We start from the raw sequence: 14,609 nt of genomic DNA on the forward strand, positions 1-14,609 counted from the left end.
GAATTTTGTGAGCATAATCAAATATAATCTATTTGAGTTATTTAGGATCATTTATTTGATGAAAACCTTTGACTGCTGCCTGTGAGTGGATTATTTTAATTTATTTTTGGGGTTTTACCTTCTACTGGGTCTGGTTGGTCTTCCTGGAGACATTCTTGGCCATTAGCCTCCACTGTCGCCACAAATCCCAGGATGCCATTTTCACTCTTTACACAGTGGCGATCCGGCGTGACGGGTTCAAAGGCGTGCTGTTTTAGAACATGTCCCTGACTGGTGAAGAAGAGGTGGGTGTGGAATCGAGAAAAGGGCAACGTCTGAATCCATCCTGTTCTCCTCTTCTCATTATGTGACACGAGCTGTTAGACTGTTATCAGTTACAACAATGTGTCAAGACACCAACAAGAATGTGTAATCTATGTGAAGTGTGTGTGTCTATTTTTAAAGCAGGATTCTGGGTTAGGGACGTTGTTTTTGCAGATCAGATGTGATTTAATCCGAGTTAATGATAAAATGTATTCCCTCAGTCCAAACTGACAGTGGAACCTGATATGGGGGACGGGTGGAGCTGCTTTTCCTTTCAAAAGAACCCGCTGAATTGGTAGAAAGATCACTCGCCTGCCATTAAGAGATACAGTACATGCCTTAAAATAAATGCCAAGACATGTTGTTGGGGTGGCATGTCACATACCTCCAGGGCAGACATAACAAATGCTTACAAAGGATGAAGCTTGTTATCGTTTGATTTCTGGAGAACACAACAACATATCCAATTCTGTCACTCTTTGGAATGTCATTCTGTCTGTTTGGGATGGCAATGCAGTATTTTTGTCTGCAAACAGTTAAATTATATTCCCTGGATTTCAGAAAGGGAAAGTGTATGATATAAATCAATTGAATAGGTGGGTATCTCCTCTGTTTAAGTCCTTGTCCTTTTTATTTTCTGGGGGGTTTCAGACAATCTTTATTTTTCCCTATTGTGCTAATATATCATAGAGATATTTGGATGTTTTATGCATTCAAATAGTTCATAGCTGGTTTCATCTACACACATCTCTCATAAGAGAGTGAAAATATATAAATAAATACTGAAAATATTTTGTCTTTTTTTATTTTGGTAATGTGGCCATTGTTGTACCCTTTTTTAATTGTCCCTTCACTGGGCCGGATTGATTAAAATTTTCAAAATCCTTACATTATTGTGGTCATAAAATCTGCTATAACCATGTGAAAAGAAACTAGTGTAGCATATGGCATTGGAGGACGTGTATATAACTACCAATCTTATCTTCTACTTGGGGCCCGTTTCAATAAGGAGGTTCAACCAACTTAAACCTTGAATTCAGAGTTGGTTTACTTAGAATTTAGAAACTTTGACTATTAGATTTCAGAACAACTGAATTAAGTTAGTTCAGTTTACTCTGGGTAGGATAACCCTTGGTTATGCGCGTGAACCACGCTTATAAAAACCCATCAGCAATGGAGCTCCGATATTACGATTCACCACACCAACGCACCAAAAAAGCAACATGGCGACAGAAAGCACTTGAGAGGCACACTTTCTGCTCTTTATACCCTAAAGTGGATTTACTGATGTCCTGAAAATGATTTAATTTTAAATTGATAGACAGATAAATGTACCAATAAACAAATAAATTCATCATTAAATAAATGAAACAACAGAAATAAGAAGGAAATAATAAAAACATATGTTCTCACAAGCCTTGAGTGCTCTAGTTATGCAAATGAGACGTCATGGTGTACAGGACACCTGTAGGGCGTCAGACTCTCGTGTAAAGACTGATTTGATCCCTGTCCTGAGCAGATTTGAATTGGATTGGCTGCACTTCAAAATTACTTGTTTATTACCTTTATTGTATGTATGTCTGTATTTATTAATTTCTTTATTCATGTCCTTTATTAAGTCATTTCTCATCGTACATATAAAATGATGCTCTGATGTAATACACTAGGCCTACTGTGGCTGATGTTATTGATGTAAGGATGGATGAGATATATTTTGTCTAATTCACTGCAAAGAAACAGTTTTAATAAAAGTGAACAGGGAAATTACCAAATTCCACTCTGGTCCTAAATTGCTCTCAAGGTGCATCCCAATTTATAAATGCAAGCTATAGAATCCTCTATAAAAGCAAATATGACATTTCAGTCACTGAGAGGGTGTCTGTGTGATCCTAATGTGTGCCATGAATGACTGTATTAATGAAATGAACGAGATACACCACTTGCGCTTTAAAAAGGTGAGGAGATCGAAATAAACTTATAGACATTATAATTTTAATTTTACTTATTTTTGAGCAAATAGTTTACTACGTTTATCGTGTTTAGTAAACTGGTAATGCGATATTATTGTAAGCGCTAGGGGGCGTTTGCTGCGAGGTCACTCTGGTCGCAACTGTTTCCGGGTCATCATTTCGTCGCCATTTTATTGCTGAGAGTGAGAAACTGAAGAGGTAAGAGAGCGATTGTATTTGTAAAACTTCACAAAACATTCCCCTATTCCTCCTCGACATCAGATGTTACGATCGGTGAACTACATGGTTTTGTGTGTTTCAACAGCGCAAAAATATCAATTGAATGTAATAACCGTAGTTGTAATGTTGTAGACGTGCGGCCTATCGTCTGCACATCTGCTCTTACGTCGACGATAATGTCTGTTTAATTTGTGAGGATTATATCAGGTGCAAGACATTTAAATGAAAACGCGTTGTGACTGTTAAATATGGTGGTTTGCATTTAAAAGAAAACTGATCAAGTTTGTTATAGTCGGAGTATCAGTGTTTCTTGGCTGCTTGTGTAGGGGGTGGTTTTTGTGTGTGTGTGTCTTTAGGTGGTTTTGTGTGTGTGTGTCTTTAGGTGCTTCTAACATTAAAGATCCGCAGTGATCCTCAATAGAGAACTAATTCGTATTAATCTGTACGTTTTAAGTTAGTTGAGTCAAAATTGCGCCATGTACGTACACTTTGTAACACATTATATCTTGTTTTGTATGTGTTAGTAACCTGTATGATCATTGGTGCACTTAAAAAAACTAATTGTATAATTTGTATCAGTCTCCCGACACAGTAAAAGCGAGTGATGTGGGACCAGGGAGGACAGCCCTGGCCTCAGTGGCCCCTGGGTTCACAGCAGCAATGGATGCAGTCTTTTCAACATCATCAAGATCCGGGTGAGAACCTTGTTCCTATTGAGCTGACGTTGCGTGAAGCTGTTTCATGCCCATTCAGTAGTACAGAATGTTTTTATGATTTATTCTGAACAGTGTTGTTAACTTTTATGTATGCGTGATGTTGCAGGTCAAGTAGACTGGGCTGCTTTAGCGCAAGCATGGATTGCACAGAAAGAATCCAGCGTTCCCGAACCACCGAGTATTCAGCCCAACGGCCAGGATATGCAGAACATAGAGCCTCCAGCCCGTAATAACCATGGGTCCTTCCCGGGTGAATCGAATTTTGGTAGAGGTTGGCAACCAGGTAGGACTTACTAACTATTATAATCATTGGCTCGGCCTCTTAACCATTTTTAAGATTTCTTTGTTTTGCCTATAGGCGAATGAAGGTCTTTGTATCATAGATATGTTTTGATCATTATTAATGATTGTTTACAGAGTGGGGGATGCATAGCCAGCCCCCACCTCCCCCTCCAGAACAAGCGTGGATTCCTCCTGGGCAAGTGGCGATGGATGTCATCAACCCATCGGAAGACAGTAACAGTCAAGATAGTTTAGAGTTTCCTGGAGAGCCGCACCACAGGGGTTTTCCTTCAATCAACCATGGATTTGGGGGCCAGCCTGAGCCGTACCCCATAACCCCCATGGCCGTCAATCAATTTGATTATCAGGTATGCTATTCACTATTTATCACTTCTGTGATTCTGACACTTATATTTACTAATCAATCATATTGTTTTATTCTAGCATGGTGCTGCACCAACAGGGACAGCATATGGACTGCCCTCCACCGGGTTTCACGCACCATTCTGGCCCGACAGAACTCAGAACAGAACAGACCGTCTTCCTGCCTTCAGAACAGAACACCCCCGATCCCCCAACCAGTTGGCAATAAAACCAGAGTCGCCTACACTTGGTGAGCACAAAAGTTGATCAGAATGACTTGAATGCAGTCATGGTGTACAATATTAAATAAATGCTTACATTGTCATGTTTCCTGTTCTAGATGCTGTTAAAAGGAGAACACTACCTGCGTGGATTCGGGAAGGCCTTGAAAAGATGGATCGGGAGAAACAGAAGAAACTGGAGAAGGAGAGGATGGAAAAAGAGCGTGCTGAAATGGCAAATAATGATAGCGATATGGTAGAGGAGGGAGGTGATGGGCATCGGTTGCCACGCAGAAGCAAATTTGTAAGCATCTTTTTCATTACCTGTTTACGGGGGAGGAACCTGCTGAGGTTACTTTGGCAACTGTTGTCCCAGAGTTCACTGACACGCGTAAACGTTCATTGACATAATTATGGTTACCTTCATTAATTTAAAGGTATCGTTCACCCAAAAATGAAAAGCAAACAATATCATGGGAATTTTGAACAACATGAGGGTGAATAAATGGTGACCGAATGTTTATTTTTGGGTGAACTATTCCGTTTTATTGCTCGTTGCGAATGCAGGCCACCAACACTAGCAGTATCGCAATATAGCAAATTCGGCGCTTCGCTAATGCACAAGCATACGATCTCTAGTCCAACCATCTACTCCGTTTATTTAGGACAGCGATGATGAGGACGGCGAAGAAGAGGATGCTGGAGATGATGGAGTCTTAGGAAGGAAACAGGAGTTTGGTGGTAGAGTTTCTCCCCCGGTTCAAGAAGATCAAAGTGAACCTGAGATGACAGAGGAGGAGAAAGAGTTTCAGCTGGTCTGTATCTTCTGCTTTTTTATCGACTCCTCCCAGCCCACCCTTGTGACGTATTAGTTACTACTTTCTCCCTTTCCTTTCCACAGATGTTCATGACTAAAACGCTTCTCACCGAAGTTCTCCTTGAGGTCACAAATGAGGAGATTCAGCAGGTGGCCAAAGAGACCCATCGCAAAGCCTCTAAAGGTCTGCTCCTGTTCTCTTCTGTCCATGCAACAGTGCCTTCAAGTTTAATTCTGGGGAAGAGCCACTGTTCCGCAGAAATTACGCTTGCTTATGTTTTGACCCGATATATGAAGCATATTTGACTGATGCACCACGGTAATGCAAGCAAAAGTGAAATTCATCAGCAGCCATTCTCTGCTAATGCAACAGAAGATGAAAACAAACCACAGAGGGAGGGTGTAAACGGTCACATAGACAGTTTTACGTATGCCACGAGAACTTTCAAAGGGTTCCCTGCATCTGAATCGGTTTCCTCATTTACTTCCTGTTAAACAAACATACTCTCTTGTCTATGACAGCTTCTCATTTTGGCCGTGATACTGCATTAGTACAGACTGGTTCTCTCCTCCACTGTTTGCCTTCTGTGTGTGACAGACTATGTGTGATAACCCTCTTCTTCTCTCCATCTTTTTATTTTTGTTATTTTTTTATTTGTTTTGCCAAAGGCAGCACTTGTGAATAGTGCATATGTGTACCATCATCTCTAGAGACTCTTGCCTATGCGAAAGTGGTGGCTGTATATGTTTTAACATGTTGTTCCTGTTGTTGATGTGAATCAAAGCTCCTGCAAAACAGCTGGCACAGTCAAATGCACTGGCTTCTCTCACCGGCCTCGGTAAGTGTCTATACATTTTGGTACATCGGGGCTGGGTGGGCTTTGGGGGTGTAGGGGGATATTTCAGAGCTTGGCTCCTTTCTCAATTCTCTAGTGAACTTGAAGAGTTCAAGAAGCAAGTTTTCTCAAAATGGTTAGCTTTCAACGACAGTGAAATGGAATTAGGCTATTTTAAAGCATGCTACATTACGCGAGGTGGGCCGCTTTAGAGTAATATAGTCGAGTGGATAAACAAGTGCTGCTGTCAGTGATGTCCGTTAAACGAGGGGGGCTTTGTTGCCGCAGGTGGGCTGGGTGAGTACGGCTCGGACGAGAGTGAGGATGAGGAGCGCAGCGCCAAGGGTTCCGACTCCTCGGACACAGACGATGAGGAGCTGCTGCACCGCATTCACCAGAAACAGGACGCTTTCCGACGCAAGGAGAAAGAGCAGCAGGAGAGGTTGGCACTGGAGGCACATTTGGCTAAAGGTATGTACATCTATAATATAATAGTTGGAACATCTGTTTTAAAGAAATGTAATCGGTTATTTTCCATGTCTGACACTTCGAGATAATTTGGTTTTTCAGAAGAGTCTGCAGCAAACAGAGAAAATATTTATGAGGAGGAACAGTCAGATTTCAAACACAAACAGGAAGTTAGGGAAAAAGAGGCGGAGCCTGTAGTAGAGCGGCGCAGGTCGCGCAGTGAACCAGAGGTCAGTGAGGTGAAGTGGGCAGCTTCAAGCAAAGAGCACAGCGGGCGTAACGGAGGAAGTGCCAGCCCCTCTCCCAGCGCGAGGCGCAGTCGCACCTCAAGTTCTAACTCTTCCAGCAGCAGATCCTCTTCATCTTCCTCATCGCCAGCCTCCTCTCGCAGTTCCTCACATTCTTCCTCTCCCCGGAGGAAGAGGCGACGCAGCCGCTCCACCTCCCGTGGAACTCGCAGGCGCAGCCGAAGTCGCAGCTCTCGCAGACACCAGTCGCGTGACAAGGGCAGAGATAGGAGACGGAGCAGCCGTGCCCGCAGCTCAGAGCACTCCTCTCGTCACAGGAAGCGCAGCCGCTCGCGACAGCGCAGATCCAGTAGGGGCCATAGGAGCAGGTCCAAGACCAGTCGCAGCCGCAGCAGAGACAGGAGGCGCAGCAGAGATCACAGGCACAGCCGAAGTCGAAGTACCAGCCGCAGCAGGCGGAAACAAAAAGCTTCCAGCAGGGACAGAGAGAGGAGGAAAGAGAGGAGCCGGAGCCACGAGAAGGATAAGAGGAGGAAAGACAAAGATTTAGATAAAAAGAAAGACAAACAGAAGGGCAAGGAAAAAGAAACGGATAGCAGCTCAGTAAGGGAGGAAGAGGATGGTGGCAAATCAAGGAAGAAAAAGGAAATTGAGCACGCAGATTCCCGCAGTGAGAAGTTTTCCCGGCAAGACAGTAAAAGTAGCAAGAAAGGCTCCGCCAAATCTAGCAGAAAATACTCCGATTCAGAATCAAGTAGGAGCAGGTCCCTGTCCCCTGAGGTTAGCAAAGAAAAGAAGTCTAAAAAATCTAAACGTAGTCGATCAAGGTCAACGGAAAGATCTCACAAGTCTGGTAAGAAGGCAAGCCGCAAACACAAGTCTAAGTCGCGATCAAGGTAGTATCCCTTTCTATTTTTTATTTATTGTTGAACTGTTTTAACTGTCTGTGTGTTAATGATCAGGTGTATTTTGCTTATTTGTTTCCATGATTATGCACAAATCAAGTTACATTTAAATATGTTGCATTTATATTCTTACTCCTATGGCTTTATGGGCAGTCTCTAGTAATGTTAAATGTGAAGTTAATTGAATTGTCCACAAAAGGTGGGTTTTGCCTCCTAGGTGCTGTTTGAGATGTGACTGATATTATTTTCCCCTTTTCTCGATGTGGCGTGCTAGTGATTTCACTAATGGTCTGTCCCCCGTTTCTGTTCCAGGTCCACATCTCCCAGTCGCCGCAAGCACTGAGGGTTCTGCCTCTGATCTGTGCACTTCTTTTAAAATTCCATGAGTTAACAAGCTTGTCTCATTATCGAGGCAACGTTGTAGGTGAACTCTCCACTCCAAACCCCTTCCCTCCATTTTGTAAATACATGCTATTTTTAAGTGTCGTCTTCAAAACGGGAGATTTTGAATGATAGATTTTTGCCTTGTATTATGCAAGACTGAGCATTCAAGTAGTCAATAGGATCTTGAAACTGTAACGTTTTAAAAAACACAAAGGAAACACAACAGGAAAAATTCTCGTTTAATGTAAATTGTCCAATAAAACAATGATTCTTTCTGTCTGAAATGGCTTGTGTTGTCTTTTTAAATCATGTTGTATTTCCTATCCAAATGAAGTTACCAACTTTGATCTCATAACTGTTTGACGCTGGGCAAAGATGTTAAGAAACATAATTGATAACATGCATTTTTACAGTAAAACACTTCCCAAGAAAATTTCGCAGTTTTTTATAGTAGAGACTAGATACTGAACTGGTTATTGAACATAGAATGTCTCCTTTAAATATTGATTTCATAAATAACAATACTTACTGAGAATTTGTGAATTTATTGTGTCCAATGAAAAACATAGTTTTCACAATAGGAATGATACAGGCCAATTGTTTAAATAATATTTACTTGGAGATTTTACACCAGCCTGTCAAGAAAGGAACCAACAACAAAAAATTACAATAGTAATTTCCCTCAAGCTGTATTAAACCCATTTTGTTAAGAAAGTAGTGTTCTTCAGTCAGCTGTACTAGGAACGAATATTTCGGTTTACGTTTCTACTCCGTCAAACGTCGCGGGAACACTCGACGGTCACATTGGAGTCCGACTCAAGTCGGTGAGTATTTTAGGCTGAATGTGACACGAGTATGCAGTTATGTTCTGTAAGAAATTTGGACGACTTGCTTTTGGACTATTAGCGGAGTCGACGTATAGATGCCCATCAATCCCGAAAGCGTCTCCCGATGGAAGATCTTTCAGGTCGCTGTGCAGCTGGACGGTGTGTTTGCGTCACCGTCACAGAAATCAGCTGTCAAGCGGGTGAGTCATTTAATCCATGAAATGTGCAAATGTATTTAGAGTGCAATTTTGAGTGAAATAAACTAAAAACTGTATTTTCTGCAGACTGCCCCACGCGAATGTCCGCACAGTGTCTCAGAGCACTCTGGACCCCGCCGAGGTGCGCAAGTTTCAGGCCATGGCGAGCAAGTGGTGGGACTTGCAGGGAGAGTTCGCTGCTCTGCACTCCATGAATGATCTGAGAGTGCCTTTCATACGGTGTGTACCGTCATGTTCTTACACTGCTATTAAACTATGTAGGCTAACACGATAAAGGATTTAATGGTTATAATGCAAATTGTAGTGGTTTTAACGGTCCAGTGTATGAAATTTAGTGGCATCTAACTCGCACCACCCCTCCCTTCAAAGCACTATGAGGATGCTAAGACCCTGTCCACACGAACACACGCAGACGCGGTGCTCACTGAAACCGAACTTTTCTGAAAATCTTTTCATTTTTAGAAACTAAACCCCCCTACGTTAAATGTTTTTCAAGAGGAGTTAAATATCTAAATATAAATATCTAAATAAAAAGCTAAATATCTACATTTACATTTAGGCATTTGGCAGACGCTTTTATCCAAAGCGACTTACATTGCTTTATCCTATACATATTACATAGGTATTTGCAATCCCCTCGGATCGAACCCACAACCTTGCGTTGTTAACGCAATGCTCTTACCACTGAGCTACAGGAATATCTATATTCTATAATTTTGGATTTTGGTTTCACAATGTGTTTTTACGTAATTTCTCTCCTTATTTTTCATTTATTTATTTTTTGTTATCTAATATATGTAGGATTTTATGGTGTACAATTCACTTGCAGGTTGTAAAGGCTGAATATTGTTATTGTCTTTTTGTTTTTAATCCTAAATCATAATCCAGTACCTCAGAGATAAGGCGATGTTCTCTCGACCGAAAGCCTATGCATTTTTCATATAGACTTTTGGAAGATCGCAAAAAATAAGCTCCGTGATTAACAAAGGTTTATAATGTTTACATTTTTTGTCTATCAAGATAATATTTACAAATTAACGCCACAATAAGGCTTTAAAAAAGCACAATTTGTGTGTGTGGAGGTGAGAGGTTTTGTTTACCACAGATCTTATTTCGGGCAATTTACCAGATACCTATTAAAGAAAACGAACTTCCGGGTTTTGGATATCTCTGAGGCTGCGTCCAAATAACCCCACTTGAGGTCTTTGCACTTGACCACTCGAATACTTTCATGATGTATTTCCTGTTTTTGGCACAATTGTTCTAGTTGGAGTGAAGATCCCAAGTGAGCATGTAGTATTTCTAACCCGATGGGCCACACTTAGCAAGTGCAAATATGTAACGTTTAACAAAATACATAACTATGAAGTTTTCACCAATAAAATGTGTTTGTAAATTATATGTAATATCTAATTATATAGTCAAGTCAACTCACTTATTTTCATAGCGCTTTATTTGTATTGTATAAAATCAGTTGTTCCCCAAAAAACAAAAACACATTTTAGCCAAACATAGAATAAATAAAGAAATAATCTTAAAACGTAGTTGTATAACTTAAACTGGAAAGCTTCCCATAACATCTAGAAGAGACCCGAGCAAAAGTCTCATGCTATATCCAGAACGTGATGCATGATGGGCATCGCTTGGAAGCGGTATTCAAGATAGTGTGGGTTTAGTGTGCGTTAAGGGCACTGCACTTTGGCGTTTTTAAGACATTGGACAGACTTGCGCTCTTACTTCCTGTCGCGGGCACTTTTCTTGGAAGCTGTGTCTATTAAGAGACTGGATGAATGTTATGGTTGGATATTACTGTGAGCATTGCGTCTTGCGTCCTGGAATCATCCAGCCCTGAACACAAGATGTGTTGTACTGGCGATGCCCTCAGTTTCACAGTAAAGGCATGCAGCGTATGTATGGCTGTGGTCCATGTTTAATGAGGAACCTCTTTCCTGTTGCTGGTCATCATGTTTTACTTGAAGAATGGCAAGAAACAGGCAAGAAGAGAATAAAGAGAAGATTCTGTCACAGATGGACTGAAAGGAGTTAACAGGATTGGTAGCCTCAGGCTGTCTTGGTGTGCGAGATCTGAGAGCCCGTCGCAGCATTTGAAGTGGAATGTCAAGATGTTCCCTTTGGGTCCAAAAAAGACAAACTATGAATCTGTAATTGCTTTGGGATGTCAGATGCATTTGTGTGGCCAACAGGACTTAACAGTCGGACGTTTTAGTGACACGGGGAACACGTGCTGTGATGAGCTTTAGATTTTCTATTTCATGGCAGTTTGATGTTTCATTTAGATTTTTTTAATGCCTCTAACATCATTTTGTAACCTTTGACCCCATTTACAGGGATAATTTAATGAACATCCATGGCGTGCGGCACTCAAGCAAACCGCTGGCTGGTCTCAGGATACTGGATGTAGGTTGCGGTGGAGGTGTGCTGAGCGAGGTAACTATAGTGTCACCATAAAGAAAGTCAAATGTTTTTTTAATTACTGCGGTAGTTGCATTGGTTACTGCAACAACAGTTTTTCTGTATACTAAACAACATTTGGATGCATGCGCTGTATTATGGTGGTGAGGTTAAAAAATGAGGTATTTTTTCTGGCAAAAATTAAAGCTAAAAAGCTTCCAATAGAATTACCTGATTAAAACAGACTGCATCACGTCCCATGTTTCTTTTCACAGAGATAAACACAGTCTATTCATGCTATCACCCTGACTGATATGTCAACGTTGTGTTTTTGTAAGCGTAATGTCTTGTGAAAATTCTGTCATCATTTACTCACCTTCGAGTTGTTCCAAATGTGCACAGAGAGAGATATTTGGAATAATGCTTTTGACCAAACAGATTTCAACACCCATTGTTTTGCACCCAAATTACTTTATCTGTTTAACACAAAAGAAGACATTTTGAGAAATGTAGGACAGTATACAGTTCTGGGGCAATTTTGACTACCATTGTTTTTTTACAACTATGTTAGTCAGTGGATGTCGAGATCTGTTTGGTTTATAAGCATTATTCCAAATGTCTTTCTTTGTGTTCATCATAAGGGTGAGTAAATGATGATATCATTTTCATTTTTGGGTGAAGTATCCTTTTCAGTGGCTTTTAAGGCAATTACTTCTGAAACATTACCCTGTCTGACCAGCAGAGGGCATTTTGTGATTTTTTATTTTTAAGGCGCCTTAAAGACATAGTTCAGTCAAAATGTTTAATTCTGTCATCATGTATTTACCCTCTTATGGCAAAACACCTGTGTGTGACTTTCTTCAGTGGATCACAATAGAAGATATTTTGAAAAATGTATGGTGGTTGTGTGAATAATTGAAGTCAATGGGGTCCAACGTTGTCTGGTTACCAACGTTCTTTAATATATATTTCTTTGTGTTCGATAGAAAGATAGAAAGTCATACAGGTTTGGAATGACATAAGGTTCATTATATAATGAAGGAACTGTCCCTTTCAGTCACCTAGAAATCACATGAAACAGAAAAATACACTAGATAATTTGCCATTGTAATATGTTCAGCTGCACGCCACTAAAGGACATTCAGATCAGAATAGCACTAGCATTCTTATCTTTCTCAGCCACTAGGGAGGATGGGTGCAGACGTGTTTGGGATCGACCCAGTAGAGGACAGCGTAAGGACCGCAGAGCTGCACTCTTCCTACGATCCTGACCTACGGGAGAGGGTTCGATATCAGCCCTGCACCCTGGAAGAGCTTGCTGAGGATGAAGCAGAGGGATTTGATGCTGTTGTGGCGTCTGAGGTGGTGGAACATCTGGCTGACCTGGATGCTTTTGCCAGCTGCTGCCAGCAGGTCCTGAAGGTGTGTCACTTTTAAATAAAACAATGCCAATCAGGGTTACTAAGTATGTGTGAGATTCCCAGTGGAGAGAAGTGAACCGGCTGTTTTAATCTGCTAGGTCAGTGTGTCAGAAGACACATTCTCAAAAGATTTAATGCCTATAATCTTCCCTAATGCTGTGACATACAGTTCAAATAAGAGGCACTTTCCTCTCTCCGCCAAAAAATCCTATGCGTGCGTTCAGTAATTGATTAGAATTGAAGACAATCATTGAGCTGTAAAAACAAGCCAAAATATTATAATTAAAAGATAATAGAAACAAGTGAAAACCTGGAGTCTGTCCGTCTGTTTTTCAGCCTGGTGGCTCACTGTTCATAACCACTATTAACAAGACCAGTCTATCCTACGTTCTTGGGATCGTAGCAGCTGAACAGCTATTGAGGATTGTACCGAGTGGAACTCACGACTGGGAGAAATTCATCAGCCCGGAGGATCTGGAACGACTACTGGAGTCTGGTGAGTCTCCATGTTTCACTTTAACTTTGAAATATGTTAATGTCTCCTAACAATTCATTATACCTCTTGACTTCCGTCTGTTCTAACTGTTCTCTTCTTTCGCCGTTGTAACACTTTGTGTAATTTGAATGGTTGGCAGATACATTTTATGGGTGATAATTGTATGTTTTTTGTATTCCCGTCTTATTAGGAAAGTCCTGCTTAACTGTACATCATTGTTCAGTATGATCTAATGTTCAACCACTCTGTTGCTGTTTCACAATCGTCTTTTTCTCTTTCTCCCAGTTGGTTTCTATGTGGAGACAATCAGAGGCATGATGTACAATCCTCTCACAGGAGCGTGGGGCTGGCAGCAGAGCACAGCCATCAACTATGCATTGCATGCCATCAAACGCAAAGAGGAACCCCAGCCTGATCGGGTCTGGGCCGAGAGCGAAAGCGAAAACCTGGAAGAGCAACACCAAGCCAGGAGTTATAGCTGAGCTTATGTAAAAGTTGGAACTGCCAGACTTCACCTGAAGTCAGAACAGGATGTCAATTTTTGACTCGGGGTTGCCGTTTTTGTCGCATTAGTGGAGCATCGCTGAGCAAAAAATTAAAATGTTGCTTCATAAAACTACAGTCGTGAAGCTGTGTAGGTCTAATTGAGGTGAGGACTAGACTTAAGCACGTTTGATTCTCAGCACCTCTTCATAAATACAGCTTTATTTAAGAGTCTCTGATGCTTGGTGAAGCACAGTATGTGGTGTTTTGTTGTGTTTACCATTGATCGGTTCATGTTCAATCAAAATGAATCTTAAAGGATAAAAGACAATTGTATAATTATATGATCACACAAAGTGTTGGTACTTAGTAAACAGAGAATGGATCTTGTCTGTTATATGGTTCGAGAAGGTTTTTTATTCAGTTCAAACATTTCTCTAGTTTGGGTACTACTGTTAAACTTAGGGAAACAATTGCCTTCCAAACAAGCTTTCTTTTTTACGGTTTCAACAGCAACAACATAAAGGTTTTGTCGCCCAAATTTAACTTCTGGTAGACCTCCCCAAAGAATTTATTTTTTAACTTATTTCCTATTCTATAACTAAACACAGACCGATGTTAACTTCGTGCCAGGTGATTCCGTCTATACGAATCAGTGATATTGGCGGTTAAATGCAATACTTCTTAAAGTTGTGTTAAAGTATTTACAATAATCTTTAATATGTATTTTTTAAATAGCTCCCTTCAGTTGAAAGCCTAGTGACCTTATTGCTTTATTTCTGATCGGCCCAATATAAACCCAAATGCTGCATGGTGTAAAAAAAAGTGTAACCCATTCTTCATGTACATCTATTCTCTATATGTTTTATTATGTGTATATTTTATAATCCAATACAATCTGCTGTGATCTATATCTGACAATACACGTTATTTATTATAAAAGCCTACAGTATACTTTTCTAGGCTAAAAAAATATACTAAAGAAGAGAAAAAGAGTGATTTTATAACACAAACCAGAGT

At 40.7% G+C, this 14,609-nt stretch overlaps 2 protein-coding genes across 2 annotated transcripts; both read left to right on the plus strand.

Annotated features, from left to right (window-relative positions):
• Positions 1 to 2,386: 2,386 nt before the first annotated feature.
• pnisr (PNN-interacting serine/arginine-rich protein) lies at positions 2,387 to 8,016 on the plus strand. The gene is made up of 12 exons (XM_056762442.1): positions 2,387 to 2,471; positions 3,072 to 3,187; positions 3,315 to 3,491; positions 3,626 to 3,858; positions 3,935 to 4,103; positions 4,194 to 4,378; positions 4,740 to 4,889; positions 4,976 to 5,075; positions 5,677 to 5,730; positions 6,016 to 6,198; positions 6,298 to 7,339; positions 7,661 to 8,016. The coding sequence occupies exons 2-12, from the start codon at positions 3,097 to 3,099 to the stop codon at positions 7,689 to 7,691; spliced, it is 2,415 nt and encodes an 804-aa protein (XP_056618420.1). The 5' UTR covers positions 2,387 to 2,471; positions 3,072 to 3,096; the 3' UTR covers positions 7,692 to 8,016.
• Positions 8,017 to 8,492: 476 nt separating this feature from the next.
• coq3 (coenzyme Q3 methyltransferase) lies at positions 8,493 to 14,500 on the plus strand. The gene is made up of 6 exons (XM_056762443.1): positions 8,493 to 8,759; positions 8,844 to 8,996; positions 11,126 to 11,225; positions 12,369 to 12,611; positions 12,947 to 13,106; positions 13,392 to 14,500. Exons 1-6 carry the CDS (start codon positions 8,596 to 8,598, stop codon positions 13,586 to 13,588), a joined length of 1,017 nt encoding a protein of 338 aa, XP_056618421.1. The 5' UTR covers positions 8,493 to 8,595; the 3' UTR covers positions 13,589 to 14,500.
• Positions 14,501 to 14,609: the final 109 nt, after the last annotated feature.

Source organism: Triplophysa dalaica, chromosome 12, assembly GCF_015846415.1.
Source record: "Triplophysa dalaica isolate WHDGS20190420 chromosome 12, ASM1584641v1, whole genome shotgun sequence".
NCBI lineage: Eukaryota > Metazoa > Chordata > Actinopteri > Cypriniformes > Nemacheilidae > Triplophysa > Triplophysa dalaica.

Bases quoted from the DNA above. Each gene is read 5' to 3' on its own strand.
- pnisr (XM_056762442.1), top strand. From the start codon at position 3,097: ATGTGGGACCAGGGAGGACAGCCCTGGCCTCAGTGGCCCCTGGGTTCA. The intron at 3,492-3,625 runs GTAGGACTTACT...GATTGTTTACAG, and splicing joins TGGTAGAGGTTGGCAACCAG to AGTGGGGGATGCATAGCCAG. The intron at 6,199-6,297 runs GTATGTACATCT...TTGGTTTTTCAG, and splicing joins GGAGGCACATTTGGCTAAAG to AAGAGTCTGCAGCAAACAGA.
- coq3 (XM_056762443.1), top strand. From the start codon at position 8,596: ATGTTCTGTAAGAAATTTGGACGACTTGCTTTTGGACTATTAGCGGAG. The intron at 12,612-12,946 runs GTGTGTCACTTT...TCTGTTTTTCAG, and splicing joins GCTGCCAGCAGGTCCTGAAG to CCTGGTGGCTCACTGTTCAT. The intron at 13,107-13,391 runs GTGAGTCTCCAT...TCTTTCTCCCAG, and splicing joins GGAACGACTACTGGAGTCTG to TTGGTTTCTATGTGGAGACA.